This window comes from Labrus mixtus, chromosome 10, assembly GCF_963584025.1.
Source record: "Labrus mixtus chromosome 10, fLabMix1.1, whole genome shotgun sequence".
Taxonomy (NCBI): Eukaryota; Metazoa; Chordata; class Actinopteri; order Labriformes; family Labridae; genus Labrus; species Labrus mixtus.
The window spans coordinates 5,145,120-5,167,474 of record NC_083621.1 but is presented as its reverse complement, the minus strand read 5'-3'; the positions used below and the strand labels follow the sequence as shown (position 1 = coordinate 5,167,474).

The 22,355-nt window shown below is 42.3% G+C and overlaps 1 protein-coding gene across 1 annotated transcript in view; it reads right to left on the bottom strand.

Moving 5' to 3' along the window:
• Positions 1-22,355, bottom strand: part of afg2a (AFG2 AAA ATPase homolog A) — a 149,336-nt gene that overhangs the window by 15,162 nt on the left and 111,819 nt on the right. The window contains exon 16 of the mRNA XM_061047682.1: positions 13,911-14,075. Within this exon, the coding sequence (XP_060903665.1) occupies positions 13,911-14,075 (165 nt within the window). The remainder of the gene's footprint in view (positions 1-13,910; positions 14,076-22,355) is intronic.

Here is a 22,355-nt window from a genome sequence, read left to right as displayed (position 1 = left end):
CCTGGACTCGGAAAAGGCAGGGATGGCATATTTACCAAACACGCCCACACTGAAGTGACCTGGAGACTGTGTGTGTGTGTGTGTGTGTGTGTGTGTGTGTGTGTGTGTGTGTGCATACGGTAATGTCAAGGTAGGTAAAACTCCACCTGTGTGATGTGCTCCACTGAAATGTCTTTTTCCAACACAAAAACTGTTTATATGCAGTGAGTGGTCACATGTATGAGTAACCCAAATCCCACATCCTATCAAATTATGAATACTTCTACTGGTGCAAAAACACTCGACCAAGATCAGCCTGCCTCCATCCAAAATGCCTGAAAAACTAGCATGTGATATGAGGTTGACCGGCCGACTGAAATCATCACAACTTTGGCTAAAACTTCCAGAACTTGCCATTGACTCTCGCACCTAAACACCCAAATTCAGCCCAAACTAGCCGAGGGGGAAGAAGACAAGACGAAGGAGTCCCGGTGAGTGCTATAGAGCGAGAACCGGGCATTTTTTAGACAGACGACACAGTTTAAATGTTGTGCCAGTTGAAGGAGTTAAAACAGATTGAAATACACAGAAGGAAGGAAAACAAGAAATGATTGTGACAAAAGCCCCTTTTTGTTTTATCACCTACTGATTGCTTATTTTACTTACAAATATCAAATCACATGTTAAAGGCTTTATATGTGATTTTTTTGATCCAGCAGATGTCGCCCTTGAGCACCAGCATGAAACCAAAACAACTGGCGCTGCATTGTTGTGTTAGCATGCTAATGCTAGCGATCTTTATTATGCTCGTATCTTCACACTGCATGTAAATTTACCTGAAATGAGCGTGATCTAGAAACACAGTTAAGCAGTGAGCACAGTATGTTATTCTTCTTTTCTCTAGTCCCTCAATTAAACAACTTTTATACACGAGGGGAGGAGTCAGCCGGCCGTCCGGGCGATGTAAACAAAGTGACGATAGGACTCTGAAAACTCTGAAAACATCACAGACAGTGGGACTCGGGTGTTACACCCATTGTAGACAGTCATGACTCACAGAGTTATTTTCAGAGGATATACTTGATTTCTACATTTAAGTGTGAAAAATCACATATAAAGACTTTAGAAGAACTCTTCTTATTGTACAACGAGCTCTCTTAAATGGCCCTCACCTTTAATTCCATATCCTTCATAATGATTAAAGTTTGTGACTGTAGAGAGAGCTCACCTGTTACTTTCAGTCGGTCTGTCAGAGAGGATGTAAAACTATTTACATAAAAAGAAAAATACCTTTTACATAATTGAAACTGAGTTAATGGTGTGTCCTTGACACTGAGCATTTCCCTCTTGGCCGTCCCTTTCTACTTTTATTAGCTACTTTCAGGTTTTTCCACCCCCCCCACCCCTCTCTCTCTCTCTCTCAACGTTTTGGCATCCAGCTCTCCCCCCTCCTCCCATTTCTTCAATCCTTTTCTACCTTTCTGCTCTTCTTTTTTTTTTGCCACATTTGTTTCAGTCTTTGGCTCTTTCCCTTACCCACGTTCTGTCCTCTGACTTTGCCAAGGGAAACAGCACGACCCACGCGCTTCAGGGCTCGTATTTCCCAAGGAAAAATTCAATTTGTGCTCGCCATGTACTCGCACATAAACCACAGTGAAGACTTCATATTCAAAATGTAAAATAAGGGGGCCTGTTGGAGACGTTCACTTTGAAGGACTGCCAGACTTAAAGCAGGCTGCAGAAGCCTGCTGGAATTTTTTCTTTTCTTTTTTTTAACCTTTATTTAACCTGCAGTGTCAGCTAAGAACAACACATTTACAATGAAGAGAGGGCGAGAGGCTCCAGGAGAGGAAGTGAGGCGGACGTGTTTCACAGCCACACGGCGTTGCAGAGGTGTGAAAAAGATTTTTTTTTCGTCGCAGCCCTTTGTGGAGCTTTTTGACTTTGTTTTCCATGTCGACTGTGTTCCTCTGAGTGATGGCGTGACCTGCTTCTGTGGTCAGCCGCATCGAAAATAAAACACACACACACACACACACACAAGACAAGAGGTTAAACCATATTTTGGAAAATCACTACTAAAACCTCAGACCTCGTCAGACACGCATTCCAACCGAAGCTGACATGTTTATCGGAGGATGATTACAGATTCTTTTTTTTTTTCTTTCTTGGAGAGTCCAGGATTGATGGCGTATATATGAGCCTCGCACATTGTGCAATGTCACTGTTATGTCAAACAGCAACGCAGCTTTGTTGATGCATTTTTTTCTGTGTGCCTGTGTCCTTGGTGATAAAAAAAAAAAATCTCTGCAACAACAAATACCGGGTCATAAATCAAGACAGAAGACACACCGAGCCAGAGGAGGAACAGACACAACCACAACAGGTGTTAAAGAGGAAACCATTTGTCTTCCTGTGTGCGTGTGTGAGTGTGAGTGTGTGTGTGTGTGTGTGTGTGTGTGTGTGTCATCAACACAAGGCCTTATTTGTGATGAAACTCTTCACAGGGCTTTTAATTGCTGCAAACAAGCTTCTGCAACATCCAGCATGTTTGCCCTCGGAGGGCTTCTTTCTTAAAATGTGTCATTCAATGAAAAACCTAAACTTTATTCTAAAACCACTTTTCTGTCCTTAAGACGACGGGGGGGGGGGGGGGAGCCACACTGCTTAATCAAGATTCAACTTAACACAATTATTTCGACCAGGAGGAGCAGCAGAAGAGTTTAGTAATTGAGGAAAAAGGAGGGGGGGGGGGGGGGGGGGGGGGTGATATCATGTATCATAGGAAGGAGCATTGACGTCAAGACAAGGCTGTTGATCTGCCTGATTCCTACGTCCAGCTTTGGACTACAGACTTGCTGCTACCGGTGTGAAAAGGAAAAAAAAAAAAAAAAAGAGTTAAGAAAACAATTGCGCCCAGTGAGTTTGAATGGCTGTCAGCCAAGCGTCTCAGACACCTGGGCTCGGAACCAAAACAGCGTTCCTCCTGTTGGAAGGAAATAAAAGACCCTCCTCCGCTATAGGAGGTCGCAGTCGGTCAATAGGCATCTGTGGCTGAACATGAAGATGTTCTGATACGGCTGAACGCTGCAGCTTGAGGTTTTATTAAAATGGGGGTGGGGGGGGGGGGGGTGGGTGTGAGAAGAGGAGAAAAGAATTGGACTAATCTTATTATTATTATTTTATTTTATTATTATTATTATTTTATTTTATTTTATTTTTGTATTTTAATTTTTTTTAATTTAATTGTGTTATTATTATTTAATTTTATTATTTTTTTTTATTGTACATTTTTTATTGTATTGTTAGTATTATTTTTACTCTATTATTATTTATGTTATTATTTCTTGTCTTGTCTGTTTTATTGATTTTGCACCAATTTACCTCTCATTATTGAATTTACTTTATTAATACTGTTTTTAATTGTTGTGTCTTATTGGTGGAATTGTCATTGTGGGGGTGGAGTGGCAGGGGGGGGGGTTGGACGGGGGGCTTAATAGGAAACTTGTAGGATGTCATTGTATGTGTTCTTAAACCTTATAAAATGGGAATAAAATCTGTTCATAAAAAAAAAAGAATGGCTCAACATCGGTGACTCCCCTCAAAGGGAGGTGATTGTTACATCACGGGGAGATCTAGAGGGAGGGTGGGCAGCAAGGGTTGGCACCGCCTGTATCCAGACAGCAAACTTCAAGCCTGCTCCTAACTGTGTTCATGCGGGGAGGGAGGGGGGGGGGGAGAATCCAGATTTCTCTTTTTGTCAACAACTTGTCACCATGTGCTAAGTGCCTCATTGCCGTGGTGTTTTTTGCACTTCACCTCTTGGAGGTCACCTGCCAATCACACGGTGCAGGGAGGTCTGTGGCACTCTTTGTTAATGAAGTTAAGAGTTTCTATAAGCTGTGCAATCACTGCCTGTCCTTCTTCATTTCCAAAAACTGCATCGACAAAAGGCAAAGGAACTGCATGCCCCATTTGGCCTGATATCTTATGAAATGTTATGAACACATGTTCAAGCATTAATCCTTTGAATAGTCCAGCAATGGGCTGCTTTGTAACCCCCCCCCCCCCCCCGATTTGGTTCTCAAATAGACAGACAAGGCAGCGTCTTTTTTTTGTCTCATTCAGGGTACCCTGTTTTGATTTTCTTGTAGCTGGGTAGTTTTAGGGAATCCTTTGGCATCGGTTTTCCAACTTTCTCCCTGTTTGTCTAACAAGTGGAATGGTTTGTTTTCAGGTACCAGCTGTGTCGGTTTCAGATTGATTTTCTTTTGGACATGTCTGTTTTTTTTTCTTTCAAAGATAGCGGTTACATGAAATGGTCAGTTTGTGATGAGAACAGGAACAACTTTGTAAAGTTTGGAAAGAACGTCACATGTGGACAAGAATAGTAACCTGACTGGGCGAGAGTCAAGAGTTGTGAGTCAAGAGCTGGGTTGGTGAAGCGGGCCTCCAATAGAGAACAAACCATATGACGTATTTTTGGAGGCCAACCCGGAAGTAGTAATCTTCACAGATGAACACCATTTTTATGATGTTTGAAGCGTTAATGCGGCCGACAGAAGTAAAAAGCTAACGTTATGCTAAAGCTAACTACACCACGGTCGGATGATTGTGACGTCACTACCGTTATGCTTCAGACGATCTCCGATAAACTAATTCACGTAGCTTAATAAATAGTTTACTAACATAATATTCACCTTAACCTAAAGATTAAACCTACAGGAGACATCTCCGACTAGTGAGAGAGTTCCCGTCCTCTGTGTCCGGCGTGATGACGTTTAATGTCCCCGACAACCACTGTAGTCACATTTAGCCACTTGTTAGCAACTGCCTTTTTAAAGACGCGTCAAAACTTCAAAATTCACAAGTGGGGGTATTACCTAACGTAGTTTATGTGGTTTAACAAAACGCCTACATCTCTTCAGCTTGTGTTAACCACAGACCTTATTTCAGGCGTCTAACCACAAACACATTCAACATCCCCGTTGACTTTTAGACGTTAGACCCCATGGCGCTCAAATGCTAACTCACTTCAGGGTTTTAGGACTCACTCCTGTGGCGCTCTATCTGCAGAGGCTATCGTCCTTGATGCACTGGTCCCAGTTTCGACTCCTGATCAGGACGCTGTTAGCTACATGACATCCCCCACTCTCTCTCCCAACATTTCCTGTCTCTCCTCTGCTGTCCTTTAATATAGCGTCTAAAAAGACCCAAAAAGAATCTTCTAAAAATATCTGCTTTTCTGTTATACGTCTTCTGATCTCACATACTTGAAGGCCTGACCAGTTGTTTTGAGCATCTAACACCGTTAGCTTAAATCAATGCTGCACAGAAGCTTTTTTTTTTAAGCACTTTGGTTCCCATTACCTGCTCTTTATACAAATTATTGTGCAATTTTTGGTAGGTAAATTAATATGCAAAAGTGAATGCAAACAGCCTGCAAAACTCTTTTTTCCAGAGAATGAAGACCATATATCATTACAAGGTCAAAGAGAAAAGAGTTTAAACAGGTGAATGAGAGCAGCAAAACTATGGAAGCGACTAGTGATCAGAATTCAAATGATAAAGCTAATTTGAAAATGAAAATGCATTAACAGAAAGATTCACCCCGCCACCTATCGTACTGCGCGTTCTGCCCGCTCGCCTCATAGACTGTAAATATTACGTTCGCCTGCCTGGGAGCTGAAGTCTGACGTAACTTTCCTGCAAATTGGATGACTTTATATTCATTTTAAATATAGGTCAAATAATGCACCTATATTCTGAAAATTAAAACGCGTTTCTGTTAATGCATTTTGATTTTAAAATTTGCATTTTCATTTGAATTATGATACAAATTTAGCGGGGCATTTTTTGAAAATGAAAAAGCAAATGTCATTTTCTTCATTTTAATTTAGTCAAAGAATGTGCAATTTTTGAAGTTGAAAACTAAAATGCAAATTAGATAAATTAGTCATCATTTTATTTTTGAGTCAAATAATAATACACCCATATTCTGAAACTTAAAAAGCATTTCTGTTAATGCATTTTCATTTTCAAAGAAGCTTTTGGACTCTGATCACTAGTCGCTTCCATACAAAACAAACATCCAGTGTGAAGGAAAAGTTGAGCACGTTTTGCCAAAACTACTAGTTCTGTTTCAGGAATTGTGACACATTAATTCTTTACCACCTGAATGATTTCAATTTAACAAAAAAAAAATCTTATTTAGATGTTTTTTCAGAGTTTGAAACGTGCAGATGAAGCAGAAATGCGATAAAAGTTACGTCTACACTTTCTCCTCTGAAGGATCTTCATGAAACCGTGGTTTGTTTATTACATTACAAGTTGTTTGGACATGTTTTTTTGTTCTATTTTTTTACAGAAATTGAAAACATTCTCCGCCCTGGAGGCAGAATCTTTGTTATTAATTCTATTTATATATTTAAAAAAAAAAAAAAAAGAATCGTATTGAAACCTGAGATGGCTTCATCTTTTTCATCAAGGCTACAATCAACTCCTGGAACTGACTCCAGTGCAAAAAATCCTCCGGCTCTTTTTTTTTTCTTCCTGTCAGGGCTTGATCATTAACAGAAAAAAAATGAAAGGAGGGGAAGCATCACACCTTTCTTCAGGAGCTGGTTAAACCTTCCCTCATCTTCATCTGGTTTTAAGACAGCAGCACGATTACAGTATCAAATGTTGCTTCTGTTTGGGAGAGTGATGGAAGAGGTGAGCCAGCAGCAATTCTCATGGCTGTGTGTGTGTGTGTGTGTGTGTGTGTGTGTGTGTGTGTGTGTGTGAGTTGTCAGTGGAGGGTTTAGTGGGGAGGTGAGGGTTGGGAAACCAGATGTCACTCCAGGCAGGTAGGAAGAAGACAGGTGATTTTAACAAGCTTCCATTTCTAAACTGACAACAACAATCTACCCTCCTTTTTCATGACACCCCCCCCCCCCCCCCCCCCCCACACCCCCCACCCCTCTCGACCTTCCCTCCCTCTCCTCCCCAACAAGTCTGCTGCAATCCCAGGAATGTAATTAAAGTCAAAGCTTCAGGTAGTCTTGACTGCCAAGGCCGAACACTGAAGCTGCTCAATGGGTCCACTCGTGCATCAGTATCTTCTTTTAAAAACACATTTTTATCGTAAGGCCTTCTTATAATCCTCGTTTCATCCATGATGTTTTTATTTGTTTTACTGTTAACTTTAGCCAATCTTTGTCTCGGTTGTTTCTCTTTTCTCTGTTCATTGGATGATTGCTGCACTGTCATGCTTTTAATAGGATTTTATTGTTGTGTATTTGACTGTTAGGATTTTTCTTTTTTCTGTAAAGCACTTTGTGACGTTGGTTTTGATAAGTGCTTCATAAATAAATTGTATTATTACCATTATTATCCCCTCTTCAACAATGTGGGCAGATGTTGGTGCAGATGTGGCCCAACGGTTAATGAAAAGGTGCTCATAATAAGGTGACCATGTTTGATCGCTGAACCAACAACTGAATATCTGAGCGGGAGAGCAAGTGGCCTCTCAATGTAGTTTTTTTTTTTCAGAGTCCAATAAAATAATTTTTGGACAAGGTGCAGGTCCAAAAATGAAAACAAAAAGTAAGATCAGTAAAAGTGTGACATCATTGGACCGCGTTTGTGCCCTGCTTAAAGTCCCACATGCTGTCGTGCATCAACTATGAGAAACATAAAGAGGCCTTCAGGCTGTTATTAGAGCAGATTCTTTGATAATTAACATCAAATAACTGAAGAATTTAAAGTGTTCTTAGAAACAAAGTGCAGGTTTGGAACAGCCAGTTTTCCCCCCTCCCATTTTTTTCTTGTTCACCTCTGTCACATTACTAAAGTGGATTTTATAAGGGACTGGTACAATGTGCAGAACTTCCAAACTCCATGTGATCTGCAGAGTCCCTCTGCACCTTTAAGAAAAAGCTAAAGACCCAGCTCTTTATGAATACCTACTAACTTAATGATGATGGTCTCCATATTATTGATGATGATGATGGTAGTGACGATGGTTTTTGTTTGATAACGACGACTTATAAGATGGTTTCTATACTGATTAGAGCTCTCAAGAACTGCCCTCAATGTTGTGCTTTGCCTCTGGTCACTTCCTGTCAGCACCTGTGTGTCCAATCAGACTCAAAGCTGATCGTTTGCTCTTACTGACATTGTTCCCTTTTTTCTAGATCCTTGCTTGTGTTGTACTTACTCTCTGATGTACGTCGCTTTGGATAAAAGTGTTTGCTAAGTGAATTGTAGAATTGTAGATTAGGAAATGATCAGGATAACATGAATTGTACACACCTGAAAGAGCCTCCACATAACCAGGTGACAAAAGGAGAGCTGTGAGAACCAGGGAAAGTCTGATTTTATATGAAAACTGAAACTGGTCCCTAAGCCGCCTCCAGCTTCAATAAGCATCATGCTGGTGATTTACGACGCCCCCTCCATCTTTCATCCAGCCAGCTCCATGGCAGCATGGGGGGGGGGGGGGGGGGGCTGACGTACCCGGCAGCCGACTGCATTACCAGTTAGCATGCCAAGTCTACTCTCCAAATCTGCTCCGAGAAAGAAAACATATTCCCCAAAGATATACAGGTTTAACTTTGCCAGAGCGTGTGTGTGGTGGAGAAGCGTTGTCATGATACAAACCAATAAAATATAGCCGGTTTCAAATATGCTTTCCTGGAGTTTCCTTTTAAAAATTCCACTGAGACTGCCACTAAAATCTTCTGTGGCTGTTCACATAGGCACCTCATAACAAGAGACTTTCCCTGTTGGATGGATGGGGGGGGGGGGGGGGGGGGTCTCAGGATGGTAAACATGATGGAAAAAGAACAACGTGGAAGTGGCAGATGAACCAACAGAGTCCCACATGAGACACTATCATGAGAATACATTCAAATATTCCTCAACAAAAGAGCGGAGAAGAAAAAATACTGCTGAACAGAAAACATAATGAAGCAGTTTCATCACATCCATGCCGATCGTACAGGTCAGGACATGGACATCATCACTCCCTCCCACTCGCTTGTGGTGACTTTTCCAGAATATTTCCTGCTGCGTTCTCCCATCAGCTCAAACTGACTTCATGCAGAAAATGTTCCAGGGGGCTGACAGGAGAAATCTGGGTAAAGTCGACGTTCACATAAGTGGCTCAGTCTGAATCTTGAACAAGTGTGACAGCAATGAATGCATCTGTCTTGCTTTCGTTAAACTCTTTATATGTTATGTCAAGACTTAATCGTCTGCTTTTGATTTTTACACATGTAGAATTACATAGTCAGAGTCAGGCTTTTTAGTAAATATATATATATTTATATTCTTCAAGGGAGCATCTGAACAAAGCATCTTGGCTCATTTAACCAAAGGGTGAAAATCCGATTGAAAAGTAAATGATAGCAAATGTGGGAGGAAACTCAATTTAAAATCATTTGTAGCGTGAATACTGTTCGACTTCTGATTTTTTTTCTTTTTGGTCAGCAGCTGATTTTTTGTGATTTAATTTTACTCTCTGTTTCTAAAAAAAAAAAAAAAAACAATGCAAAAAGCATCTCGAGCTACAGGCGGAAAACACAAAATGCCTTTTCAGATCGGGTCAAAGAACGGACGAACGTCTTTTAATGAATCTGTATTTCTTCTTTGTAAAAGATAGTTTAAATTCTTTCCACAAGGAAACAGTTCAATGCAGCGACACGGCAAAGTTTGAAACGCTGACGATGTTAAAACCTCAAACTTCCTGCCAGTTAAGAGACAGTTAAGATCGGACCAATCAACGGTCACGGTCGGTTTGTTTGGACCTCCGTTTGTTTATTGACTTGTTGATTTGCTGCATTTGTCCCGTGGTGCTCTTTTTTTCTCGTAAACACAGCGTTATGTTTTGGTTCTGCTATCGCTCTGTTATCTGTTTCCTGTTTTCTCTCAAACTTCCCCTCAGTGATCACGGCAGTTTAAAGTTTCATCTAATCTAATTTGATCTATAGCGCTGGTATGTCAAATATAATACACGCACACACATGAGACCAGGCGTCTTTTTTTTTTTTTTTTTCCACCTATCAACTCTTATCAGCCCGTCTGTGGCATTTCTTTGAATTTTTCTGTGAGGTTTGAAGAACTCAGCGGCAAGTGACTGCAAAACCTCCATTCCACAGATGAGACACTACACCAGAAACCCCGCTGTCAAACACAACACCTGATAGCGGGGGGGATTGGTTTCTTACTGCATACCTCCACCAGGTGTACGCCTGCTTTAGGCTTTTTTTTTCTCTTTTTTTTAATGGGTGAGGGCTGCGGAGTCACGAATCAGGATGAGAGCGTGTACTTTCAGGATATGAAGAGAGGCCCCTGAAGGAAACTTCAGACTGCACCTCGAGAGGATCATTATGTCAAGAGAAAAGACAGGAACACCTCAACACCTCCCTGTCCTGATCAGACCAGATCTGAGAGCTGATAAAGAGCTCGGTTTGTCAGCGAGCTGAAGGAAAACGTTGGAGGGAAACAAGTGTATATCGAGTCGTTTGACACAGAGATTACTCATGAGTATATAAAGATTCAAAATAAAATACAGAAGAATAATGCTTCAGAAGCATCAGAAGAATTATTTTTTTGGACCATGCAGATGTCCAAAATGACGCTTAATTAATTATTGTGTCTTGTTGCCTTTCCAAAGGTGTGTAAATATGCCAAATAACTGAGCATCCTCCCTGTCAGCTCTGATGATCATATATATCTTTGATTGCACAGCCACAAATTTGCACAGCTCTGGATAACCCCCTATATTCTTATTACATATTTACCACTGTCATCACTGTTTCTGCAAACTTACACCTCTTACCTCCAGCAAGTATTTTTACATTCAGTTGACGAGCCTGAATAAATGTTGTATTTCATTTTTCTTTTTTTTTAAACCAGTAAGAATGTTAAGTTAAATCCTTGAAGTATAAATCTCTTCTTATTCTTATTTGTTTTATATTCTAAGTGTTTATTTATGTATCTATTCTTATATTGTTTTATTTGCTCTGATAACCTGCTGCTGTAACGCCACAATTTCCCAGTTTGGGATCAATAAAGTAATTCTATTCTATTCTATTCTATCTGCTGCTTCATCAGCAACACATAAAAAATGACAGGGGCGCCAGTAGCCTAGTGGTTAGTGCATGTGACACATGTACAGAGGCTCGAGTCCTCGAGAGCGGGCGACCCCGGGTTCGAATCTGTCAATCTGACTTAGAGAGGGACTGAAGTGTATTTCCGTCATTTTTCTGTAAAGAAGTCATTTTGTAAATAACTAATAGAGCGCCACAGGAATGAGTCCTAAAACCCTGAAGTAAGTTAGCATTTGAGCGCCATGGGGTCTAACGTCTAAAAGTCAACGGGGATTTTGAATGGGTTTGTGGTTAGACGCCTGAAATAAGGTCTGTGGTTAACACAAGCTTAAGAGATGTTGGCGTTTTGTTAGACCACATAAACTACGTTAGGTAATACCTCCACTTGTGAATTTTGAAGTTTTTACGCGTCTTTAAAAAGGCGGTTGCTAACAAGTGGCTAAATGTGACTACAGTGGTTGTCGGGGACATTAAACGTCATCACGCCGGACACAGAGGGCGGGAACTCTCTCACTAGTCGGAGATGTCTCCTGTAGGTTTAAACATTGGATCCAAAATCCAATGTAAACATCCCATAGGCGAATTCTCGTTAGACCCCATGGCGATGCTACTTGTTACTTGTCGGGTTCGCCTACAAAAATACGTCATATGGTTTGTTCTCTATACGGCTCTAACTTAACCCATCACAGATTCTTCTTTACACAGCACAACATGTCTCACAGAAAGCGTGACTGGGACAACAATGATGAATCTGTGTTTTCAAAGCCGGCCAAGGCACGCCACTCTCGGAATCGTTTAATAAATGGTCATTTTCTGAGCTGGTCACGAGGCCAGCATGACATTTCTATCATATCCATGAGCCTCGAAAGTCTAAATATATACAGCATGGATTTACAGTCAGGGCGAGGTCTATCCTGTATATGTCATGTAAATGTATGTTTTCTGTCAAATGGTGTATCAAACCATGAGTCATGTTACAGTTCAAAGACAAAGTTTGTTTTCTCTTTTCTCCTATCTGTTTCTGAGTTCTTTGAGTCCTGAGGGACGGTAGCACTCTCTCTCTTGAAGACAATGTGAATCACGCGGCAGACGAACGGAGAGAGACAAATCCGTCACACAAAGGAGTGTTTGTACGATTGCTCCCAGTCTGCTGTGAGATCACGAGGAAGCTCTGTGAGACAGCATACAGACGCTACACAGACATCATGGAAAAAGCTCAGTAACATCTGACTGCAACGGGAGCCAAAGTCGTGCGTTCTTATTCGAGGGGGTCGGCAATAGTCAAATGGTTAAGGATGGAGGTTTCCCAACGCAGGGTTGTCAGTTTAAAATCCATCGACAGGGCACCATCGGAAGTAGATTATTTGACCCGTGCAAAAAAAGTGAAAAACAGAAGAAAAATCTAGATGTACTCGAGTATTCTAACAATCAGAACAAATATACCATTTGAGGCCCACTTTGAATTCTTAACAGACACTTTGACAGTAAACTCATAAAACCCTTCTATTCAATTTTTGAGTTACATACATGAATATATACATACATGCATACATGCCAGCTTAATTGGCACTTACAGATTGCCAGCGTAATGCGGGATATTGGCGCCTCTGATGCATCCGGTCTGAAATGTGTAACGCATGGAGGCGGGTTGGTGGGGCGAGTCGTTCCACCCCTGATCCCCTAACGGAGGTAGCAGCAGAAGTGTAATGGGGGGCCCCGAGCTAGAAATGTGTAAAGTTGTAGCCGGCATGGTGGAACAGCGTCGTGTGTGTGTGCCATGCCTGAGTGTGTGTATGTGAAGCTCCCACTGAGTTTACTCGCCTTGTCTCTTGCGCGTCCACAGGCATAACGCAAAGTCAACGCACACACTGGGAAACCAGTTTTACTTATTGTGGCTTGTTTAATACAAGCTTAAAACAAAATGTTCTCACTGAAAACATGAACAGCTGCCAAGCCAGGTTGCCATGGTAACACACTGTCAATCAAGAGGTAGCCAGGCCCTTCAGCATACTTTACTTCATCATTGATTTCCTCCAAATAAAAACAACAATTTCCAATTCTCATTTTGAGAAAGACTTCAAACAAGGGATTGAGATCCTGAACTTATTAGGAAAAAGTTCACTGTTACAAAAAACGAGTGATGAGTAATAGAAAAAGTCGATGCTCAATTCTACTGTGGAAGTGATGACAGAACAGTCAGAGCTATCCATTGTAGATTTAAGTCCTTTACAGTGAGTGGTAACTGAACGCTGAATGGATAGCTTACTTCTCCAATAGCATGTCTTTTTGAAATTTATGAAAAAATATTATTTCCATATAAAAGTCCTTCTGGTGACCCTTCCCTATCCTTTCAAACCAATGAAAGTTGAAGTACTTGCTTTCTTTGTTGCACTCCTTATAAAATAAATAAAATGGAGAATGTCCCCCGCTGGTGGAATGAACTTCCAAACTCCATGTGATCTGCAGAGTCCCTCTGCACCTTTAAGAAAAAGCTAAAGACCCAGCTCTTTCATGAATACCTACTAACTTAATGATGATGGTCTCCATATTATTGATGATGATGATGGTAATGACGATGGTTTTTGTTTGATAACGACGACTTATAAGATGGTTTCTATACTGATTAGAGCTCTCAAGAACTGCCCTCAATGTTGTGCTTTGCCTCTGGTCACTTCCTGTCAGCACCTGTGTGTCCAATCAGACTCAAAGCTGATCGTTTGCTCTTACTGACATTGTTCCCTTTTTTCTAGATCCTTGCTTGTGTTGTTCTTACTCTCTGATGTACGTCGCTTTGGATAGAAGTGTCTGCTAAGTGAATTGTAGAATGTAACTCACCTCTGCTCCAGAATACTTGTCGGTCTTAGTCACCAGGTCATCGACGGGCACATTCTGGGCCACCGGCATGTTGCGGAACTGGAGAGAAAATATCTCACGTCGAGTTGGAACATCTGGAAGAGGCACATAGACGATCCGGTCGAGGCGACCTGGACGCATCAGAGCCTGTGGGAATGGAAAAGAGACAGTCAGCCTTCTGGTTCACCGTCATATTTCACAGACTGTCACACACAGGTCCGTCCGGTTTAAGGCTTAAATACATTAATACTGAGCAGCAGTGAAATATTATTTGGCCTGCTAAGCGTAACAGATGTGAAAGTGATGTGTTTTCAAACTCTTTCCGATTATATTTTTGGATATAAATGGTTTGCTGTGTGAAAGGAATTGTCAGGTTGCAATGGCTCTGACCCCATGATCTCTGTACTCAGACTCCAGCACTGATTGGACGCTTACTTCAACAAGACCACAAACCAAAATGAGCAAAAATGCAAACTAAGAAAATCCTAGTTTTCCCCTTCTAGTAGTCATTCAGACAATGCTGATGTTATCTGATCAACCCTCCACTTCCTACAGATCACATCTCGGTGACCCCACAACAGTCCTTGAGAACCCAAAGCCGCCGCCGTCTCGCTTGTCAGACGTCATTAAGTGGCAGGCGCCTCTTGCACACAGACAGGCAGACGGACGGACAAATATGCCCTGTCTCCATTCACGCTTCTAACCAGGCCATGACAAGCTGTGGGATGATATGGTATAGCTTTGTTTGGTTTGGGTTGTGTATCCATTTAACCAGACAGCTAGCTGAAGAACTGTTAGACTTGGAAACAACTAAATGGATTTTTACTGGTGTTCATTTAAAATGTAAGCTCACTGGGATTGAAAGGATTGAACAAATATCAAATGGAACTTGACAGTTTCATTGTTCTTATTTTCCCATGAGTCAGTGAGGCCTGGTTTATAAGGACAGTGGAGCCACTGGCTCTGGGCCAGACAGGCCACAGCAGGACTAAACCCCGGCAAGTGGAGACGAGGCAGGAGACACATGCAGACGCAAGCCATGCAAGAGGTCACGTCAGGAGTGATCAGTGAAGGTTGGGGGGACTGGACCAGCAGCCTTTGAACTCTTTGTTTACACAGTCATCACAGTGATTTTTTACTGGTTCTGTGGATGCACCAAGGGATCTTCCAAGCTGGATGGCCTCCTTGTGTCTTAAATATACATAGACTGTTATCAGACCACATATGGTTGTCAAATCTTTTGCACTTCAATACTTTACCATACCACATATTTTAAAACAATACAAATCACCATTATTTTAATGATCTTTAGTATGGAAAAGGACTAAAGCTTTTAAAAAACTTTTTTTTTTAAAACAAAAGCTGCAGAGAGCAAAGATAAAGAGCAATGCAAATGCTTAAAATACATTTGGTACCAAAAAGTTCCCGACATCGTTGTGCAGTTTAAACAGTGTAAAGGAGTTTCAGTGTATTTCTTTGGTAATTAAATTAAATAAATTACCCAATACTGTGTGCCTAGGATTTCTATTTGTGTTGCCATGCTTTCAAAACAGGTTTGATTTTTAATATCATACCCAAGTTTAAAATCCTGGCGTCGTGATAACCCTAGTAGAACATTTACCAGTTTGCTTAAAATTACAGAGAAAGCAAGACAAACTGCACGAGTAAAGACTTTTAGTGACGCTTGGCATTACTTAGGCGAGTACCCAAGTGATGCTCAAATCAATAGTCAAAGTCATTTATCATTTAAGTTATTTATGAAACAAATAGCTGCACCATTCAGCATCTCAATCGTGGAGATTTACTGCTTCCCCCCCCCCCAATTATTGTCATGTAACTAAACTTAATTGGGGTTTTGGACTGTCGGTCTGATGATATCAGCCATTTAAAGATTCCCACTTTCCCACATTCAGAGTAGAAATCTCCTGGTTTTAAGACATTTCAAGGACAAAATACTTCTCTGAAAAGTAATTGAATGTTGTAACAATAATTTTTTAAAAAGGCGACCCAAAATGGACCTTGAGATAATGGTCACCAACGTTGAGAATTAACCTTTCGCCTTTTAAGCCAATGTGGACAAGGAGTCAAAGAAATAATTCTTATGTGAAAGCCCACAATTACATGTCAACTCATGCTCACCCTCACAGAGATTGTAAATAAGCCTGGAACAGTCGGGATAATGAGAAGCATTGAGAGTTGGGGGCCTATACCATGAAGGAAACCAATGGTCTTTAAGCATGTTACATTTGAAGTCCATCTGCCTGCAAAGTGTGCCGGATGCACTTTTAAGAGTTTGTTTTATGGTCTGCTTTATTTCCCCTCTGGATAACCTATTCCTGTACACTGGGTGAGATGGACAGCTTTCCTGCCTTTTATCTGCTGCTTTTCTGTGTTCCTGTGTGTATGGAACATGAGAGGATGGAAACTGGAGACAAACATTAGTAGCTGCCTGTAGGTAACCACAACAGAGCCATGGCTGACGAAGAAGAAGCAATGGATCACGAGAGGAAATGTTGTTGTTTTCAAGTCTCCCGGATCGTTGGAGGAGAGGAGAGGGTCTGGCTGCGGGTGAAGAATTATCGGCATAAAACGGAGTGAGAGAAATAACGTCAGTGTGAATGAAAGGATGAAAGGGTTGCTGTTTTTTTTTTGGGGGGGGGGGGTCCTGCTGGGAGAAGGATAGATGGCTGCAACATTAAAGGGATACTTCACCCATTGAAACATGAATCTGTACTGACATTGGGTCATATATGTAGAAATGTGAAATACATTTTGAAGTTGGTGCCTTCTTGACCAAGAAAAGGCAGAAAGTGTCTTTTTGACTCATGTGGATGAAAGACACCAAATCCCAGAATGCACAGCACCGCAGGCCACTCCCACTAAGGTCGGAATCAGAAATACTTTATTAATCCCAGAGGGAAATTTGATCGTTACAGTTTCTCCAAAATATACAATATAGCAGTAGAAATATAGAAATAAAAAAAGTTTCGATTCTGGGAGTGAGTTCCCACCCACTGATCTGTGATTGGTCTGTAGCTTCAGAGGTCGAAAATATGAGGAACTAGCGTTGTAGTTTCACCCCGCTAACCACAACAGCTTCCAGTGACGCAAAAATCGTCATTTTGCGTCACTGGAAGCTCCTTTACAGACTCAGAAATACAAAGATTTCCCATTTCAGGGGAAAATGAGGGCGGGATGCACGACCATTCAAAAATACTACCAGGTGTCTAATGATACAAAGATTAATGCAAATGGGTGAAGTATCCCTTTAAATAAAAGTCATGGAGGCTTGAGAATCTGGGAACTTGATAAGATGTGTCTGCAAAAACAACGATAAAACAACATGAGAGAGCTAGTGGTTCTTCCTTCAGGTAACTGGTCTCTGTGTGTATGCAGGAGGTGAGGCTGCTGCACGCTGAAGTTGTTTTGTCGCAGCAGGTTGAGCGAGTCGCGGCAGTGCACCATGCAGAGGACGTGCAAAGGGACACTTCCTGAGTCGCTCTCCCTGGAAGTATCTGGAGGCAGCATGCCAACACAAACCTGTTGACCCACGGCTAAATAAATCACACAGACGGACACTCCCTCTGACAAACTGACAAACAAATGCACATGCAGACACAATCACAGCAAACGCTCTTTTTGCTCTGCCGTTAATTTAGGATTCATTTTTCTCATTTTATTTTTCTCGCTTTATCTGCCGTTGATTCTCTCCACAAACATAACGGTGAAGTGTCTGTGACTTCCAGGCGCTCAAGCGCCGAGGGTTCCAAGGCAACAGAGCCGACCCTCAGCTTTGAGACTGCTAAACTCATCTGACTGCCCCCCCCTCCCCCCCCCCCCCCCCCTTTCCTCTCAGCAAGAGCAGGGGGCCCATCCATCACTTAACAAGATACACTTCCTGTTCTCAAGGATCAGGGGAGGGGGGGATGAGGAGGAAGAGGAGGAGGAGAGGAGGGGATGAGGAGAGGGGGATGAGGAGGAGGAGGAGGAGGAAGAGGAGAGGGGGAGGAGGAGGAGGAGGACGAGGAGAGGAGGAGGAGGAGAAGAGGGCTAAAAAGAGGAGAGGAGGAGGAGAAGGAAGATGAGGAGGAGGAGGAAGATGAGGAAGAGGAGAAGGAGGAAAAGGAGGAGGAAGAGGAGGAAGGAGATGAAGAAGAGGAGGAAGAGGAGAAGAAGGAGGAAGAGGAGGAAGAGAAGAAGGCTAAAAGGAGAAGAACAGAAGGAGGAGGAGGAGAAGGAAGAGGAGGAGGAAGAGGAGGAGGAGGAGGAAGATGAGGAGGAGGAGGAGGAAGAAGAGGAGGAGGAGGAGAAGGACCAGGAAGAGGAGGAGGAAGAGGAGGAGGAGAAGGACGAGGAGGAGGAGAAGGACCAGGAAGAGGACGAGGAGGAGGAGAAGAAGGAGAAGGAGAAGGAGGAGAAGGACCAGGAAGAGGAGGAGGAAGAGGAGGAGGAGGAGAAGAAGGAGGAAGAGGAGGAGGAGGAAGAGGAGGAAGAGGAAGAGGAGGAGGAGGGGGAGGAGGGGGAGGAGGAGGAGGGGGACTCACAGAGACAAAAACTTGGCTTGGCATGTTGGGCGAGCGTTTTTGTAACGGCATCATTCCACCTGAAGCTTCAACTGGCAGAAAGAAAGAGAAAAAAGGAAGGAGCAGAAAAGGGAAGAAGGGAAGAAGACAAAACAGTCGGGACCAAGGGACCCAGAAAAGCCACTTAAGAGGACTACAGCCCCCAAAATCCTGCAAACAAACACAGATAAGTGGAAGGAGACAGAAATGTTCCTCCAAAGTGAGTCTGCATTACGGATAGCATCCACCTTGTTGCACCTCTGACATGATATGCATCATTACACATGAGCCATTAGTAATTAGAAATGCCCCCAGGTAAGAAATACCAACCAGCTTTAAGTCAACAACATCCAAGCATTTATACCGCATTTAATCCAGGTGAGTGCGCGCTCCATAACTACCCTGCAGAGCGAAAAAGTAAAACTCGATGATGTTTTGAAAAAAAATGATCAAAACATGCAGAGAGAAAAAAACATGCAGAGAGAGAGAGAGAGAGAAAAAAAAGAAAACCTTCATCCGCTCTCTCTCTCTCTCTCTCTGCGCCAAGTTTCACTGCTGATAACAACAGTAATCATTCCAGGCATTGCGATCCTTCTCGAGAAGTGATTACCCCCTAATGACAGACGACTTCCTATCGACGAGGAGCCGGTACCTCTCTCCCCTAACCAGTTGGGAATGCTGAGAATCTCTTCTTCCTCGGAGCGTTTGTTGCCGAGCACATTCTTGGCCGGCTTTAATCAGGACCTGCTCTCACAAACTGTTTACAAACCAACGCCCCCCCCCCCCCCCCCCCCGCCTCTCCAGAATGAAGCCCACAAATGATTTGGTCATAATCAGGATCTGATCTATTGTGTTGTTCTTATACTCTTCAGATGAAATGGCAAATGAAAGGAAAACTAGGTCTGTGATAGTGAAGATGATGACTGAAGTTCTCCCGTGCACATCTGGGGAAATCTGTCTGTAGTTTGTTTTAAAAAAAATCTAAATAAACTAATATCAAACATAATCAAAATGACCACTGATGCACCATGGGGGATGTGATGTACGCAGGCAAAAGAAATCCAATGTCCATCGCAAGAGATCTGCGTTTTTTTTTTGGTGATTTATTTGGTTCAAAAGAAAGCAAACAAAAGAACAAAGAAAATGGTGTCTCCTGCTGCCTCTCATAGGCCCACCCAGGTGCATGCTGGTCCTCTACCTGCCTCTTACCTAAATAACTTCTGGTGCCCACAGTGTTACCCAAATACCTAACAAAAAATACTAATGCAAAACTATGCATAACTAGCAAAAGAAAATATTACCCAAAATCTATTCTAAATAAAGAAAACGTGTTGAATAATTAAATAAACAACACCAAACTAAATATTAGTAAACTAAATACCAAAACTAATTCTAACAACAATTAAACTATCTCTTTTTCAAAAAGCTCTTTTTTTTTTTTTCCAGCTTGCAGGATGATAGCAGCACGGCTGTCTGGGTGAGTAAGTGGCTTGCCCCCGAAGGAGACATCAGTTGACTTTGTTCCCTGCCTGCAAGGCATTTGCCGTATGTGGTTTCCTAACCTGTCAGTCTGCAATCCTCAGAGGCACTCGGTGAGTCACTCTGACTCGGAGATGGGCCACCCCTGGATTCATGCAGAACACACACACCAAAACAAAAAATGTGAAAGAGCGTGATGGGAACTGAAAAGCTCACAGAAAGGTCAGAGAGGTCAGAGTAATGAAGACATTACTTCAGAAATTAAACAACATTAGCGAGTCAAATACTAACTGTTGGGTGTTGTTGTTGTTGTTGTTGTGTTGTTTACTGCCTTTACTTTGTGGATTCATCTGTTAAAGAAGCTGCTAAAAGTCGGGATCAGGCAGTGAAGGAACGACTACGTTGGATTTCTGCACAACCACGAACATCAGGAGCGACTGACCCAAGATTTTCCTGATGATTTGGTCGGTGTTTGTTTTTTGTTTTGCATTCAGCTCCAAGTTCACAAGGTTGAATTTTGTTTCTTGACTTTTAGGAACAGCAATCTGATTCACATCTTTAACACTTCACACATTCCCACAGTATATCATGCACGTCTGAGGTTGAATAAAAGGCTCTCCAGGTGTGTGAAAACATCCCCAAACTGCTGCTCGTTCATGGACATAACAGGCCATCACACCTGTTCTGTTTCTTTTTCTGTTCCCTCTTTTATTTAAGCTTGAGCAGCTTCAAAGTATCACAACCGAAGAGTTCTGAACGCCACGTTTTTTTCTGAAAAGATGACATAATTTTGGACGAGTCGGACACTGGACCTGCTTTATGTCAGTCCTGATTTTCATGTGGGAGAGGATGAGAGGGGGGAGCCGAGAGGAGCAGAAAGGGAGAGTAAATCAGAGGCAGAGGGGAGGGGATAGCAAAGCAGAGAGAGAGAGAGAGAGAGAGAGAGAGAGAGAGAGAGAGAGAGAGAGAGAGAGGGAGAGATGAAAATGACAGGAGGAGAGCAAGTGAGGAACAGAGAGAGAGAGTGAGAGAGAGCGCAGAGGAGTTGGCAGCCAGTCAAAAACATGAGAGGCCTTCACTCTGGATTTTGCCCTTGAGTCAAACTTGCATCCGGCAGGCGGGGCCACCGTGTCCAAGAACCAAATAACTCTGGCACAGTTAACCCCCTACTGTCCCACATTCTCTGCACAGCCAGGAGGAAGTCAAGATCTGTAGCTTCAGAATGAGGCTCAAACCATTGAAACAGGTGATTTTCTTTTTCCTCCCCTACAAAATAATCACAGTTTGTGTCGTAAAGCAGTCCATATGGGAAATAAAGAATAACCTGAAGTATTTTCCTAACATCCAGGATCATTCTGGTTAATTTAAATATGAATGGAAACATAAAGACATCACAACAAAGTCAAAAAAGGGCCCAAAACATAAAAACAGGACTTGAAGAAACCTCTCTAGATCCAGATTATCTTTAGCATTGACTTAGAAGGAGTGCACATATGCTGCTGTCGCTTAAATAAGTACCTCTCTGTCTATAAACTGTGTTGGATGTGTCACAAAGGGGCTTTGTTTCAAATCTGCATGATCATCTCTAAACTGCTCTTTGTGCAGAAACACCATTTCTTAGCTTTGTAAATGTGTTCCCAGATCAAGCCAGCAGTAAACTTAGTCTGTGTGTTGTAAATTGTTACATAAAATGGGCGTTCCCTGGAGCCTGTATTGGGCTGGCAGCGTCCTTTTTCTATACAGAACCAATGCAGTTCATTCATGCGTCGCTCGGTGTCCTAAGCACAAAAAACACCCTCAGGGTCAGCTGTGTTTTGTCGCTATACGCTCACAGCGCTCTGAAGAGATTGAAAAAGTTCAACTCTTGGAACCGCAGCCGGCTCGTCGACGACTTTGTGGAGAACAGTGTTTTAGGAGAAATTATATTTTACAGGGGAACGACATCGAGAGCTTCTGCTAATACCAGGACAAGAAGTCTTCACACTGTCTCCAGGTTGTGTTTTGGGGATATTTTCCTTGAGGGAGGGAAAATATTAATCACACAAGAGCAATTTAAAGGCTTAATATGCAATTTTTTTTGATCCAGCAGATGTCGCCCTTGAGCACCAGCATGAAACCCAAACAGCTTGCACTGCATTGTTGTGTTAGCATGCTAATGCTAATTAAGATTTAAGATTTAAGATTTACTTTACTGATCCCACAAGGGGAAATTTCTGTTTTTACACTCTGTAGGTCATGCAACACACACATAGGCTGAAATACACACACATGCACAAACAGGATCCTATGGACATGCACTAATGGAGAGATGTCAGAGTGACGGAGCGGCCCACAGCGGGCCCACGCTCCTGAGCTGATGGTGGGGAGGGGGTTTGGTGCCTTGCTC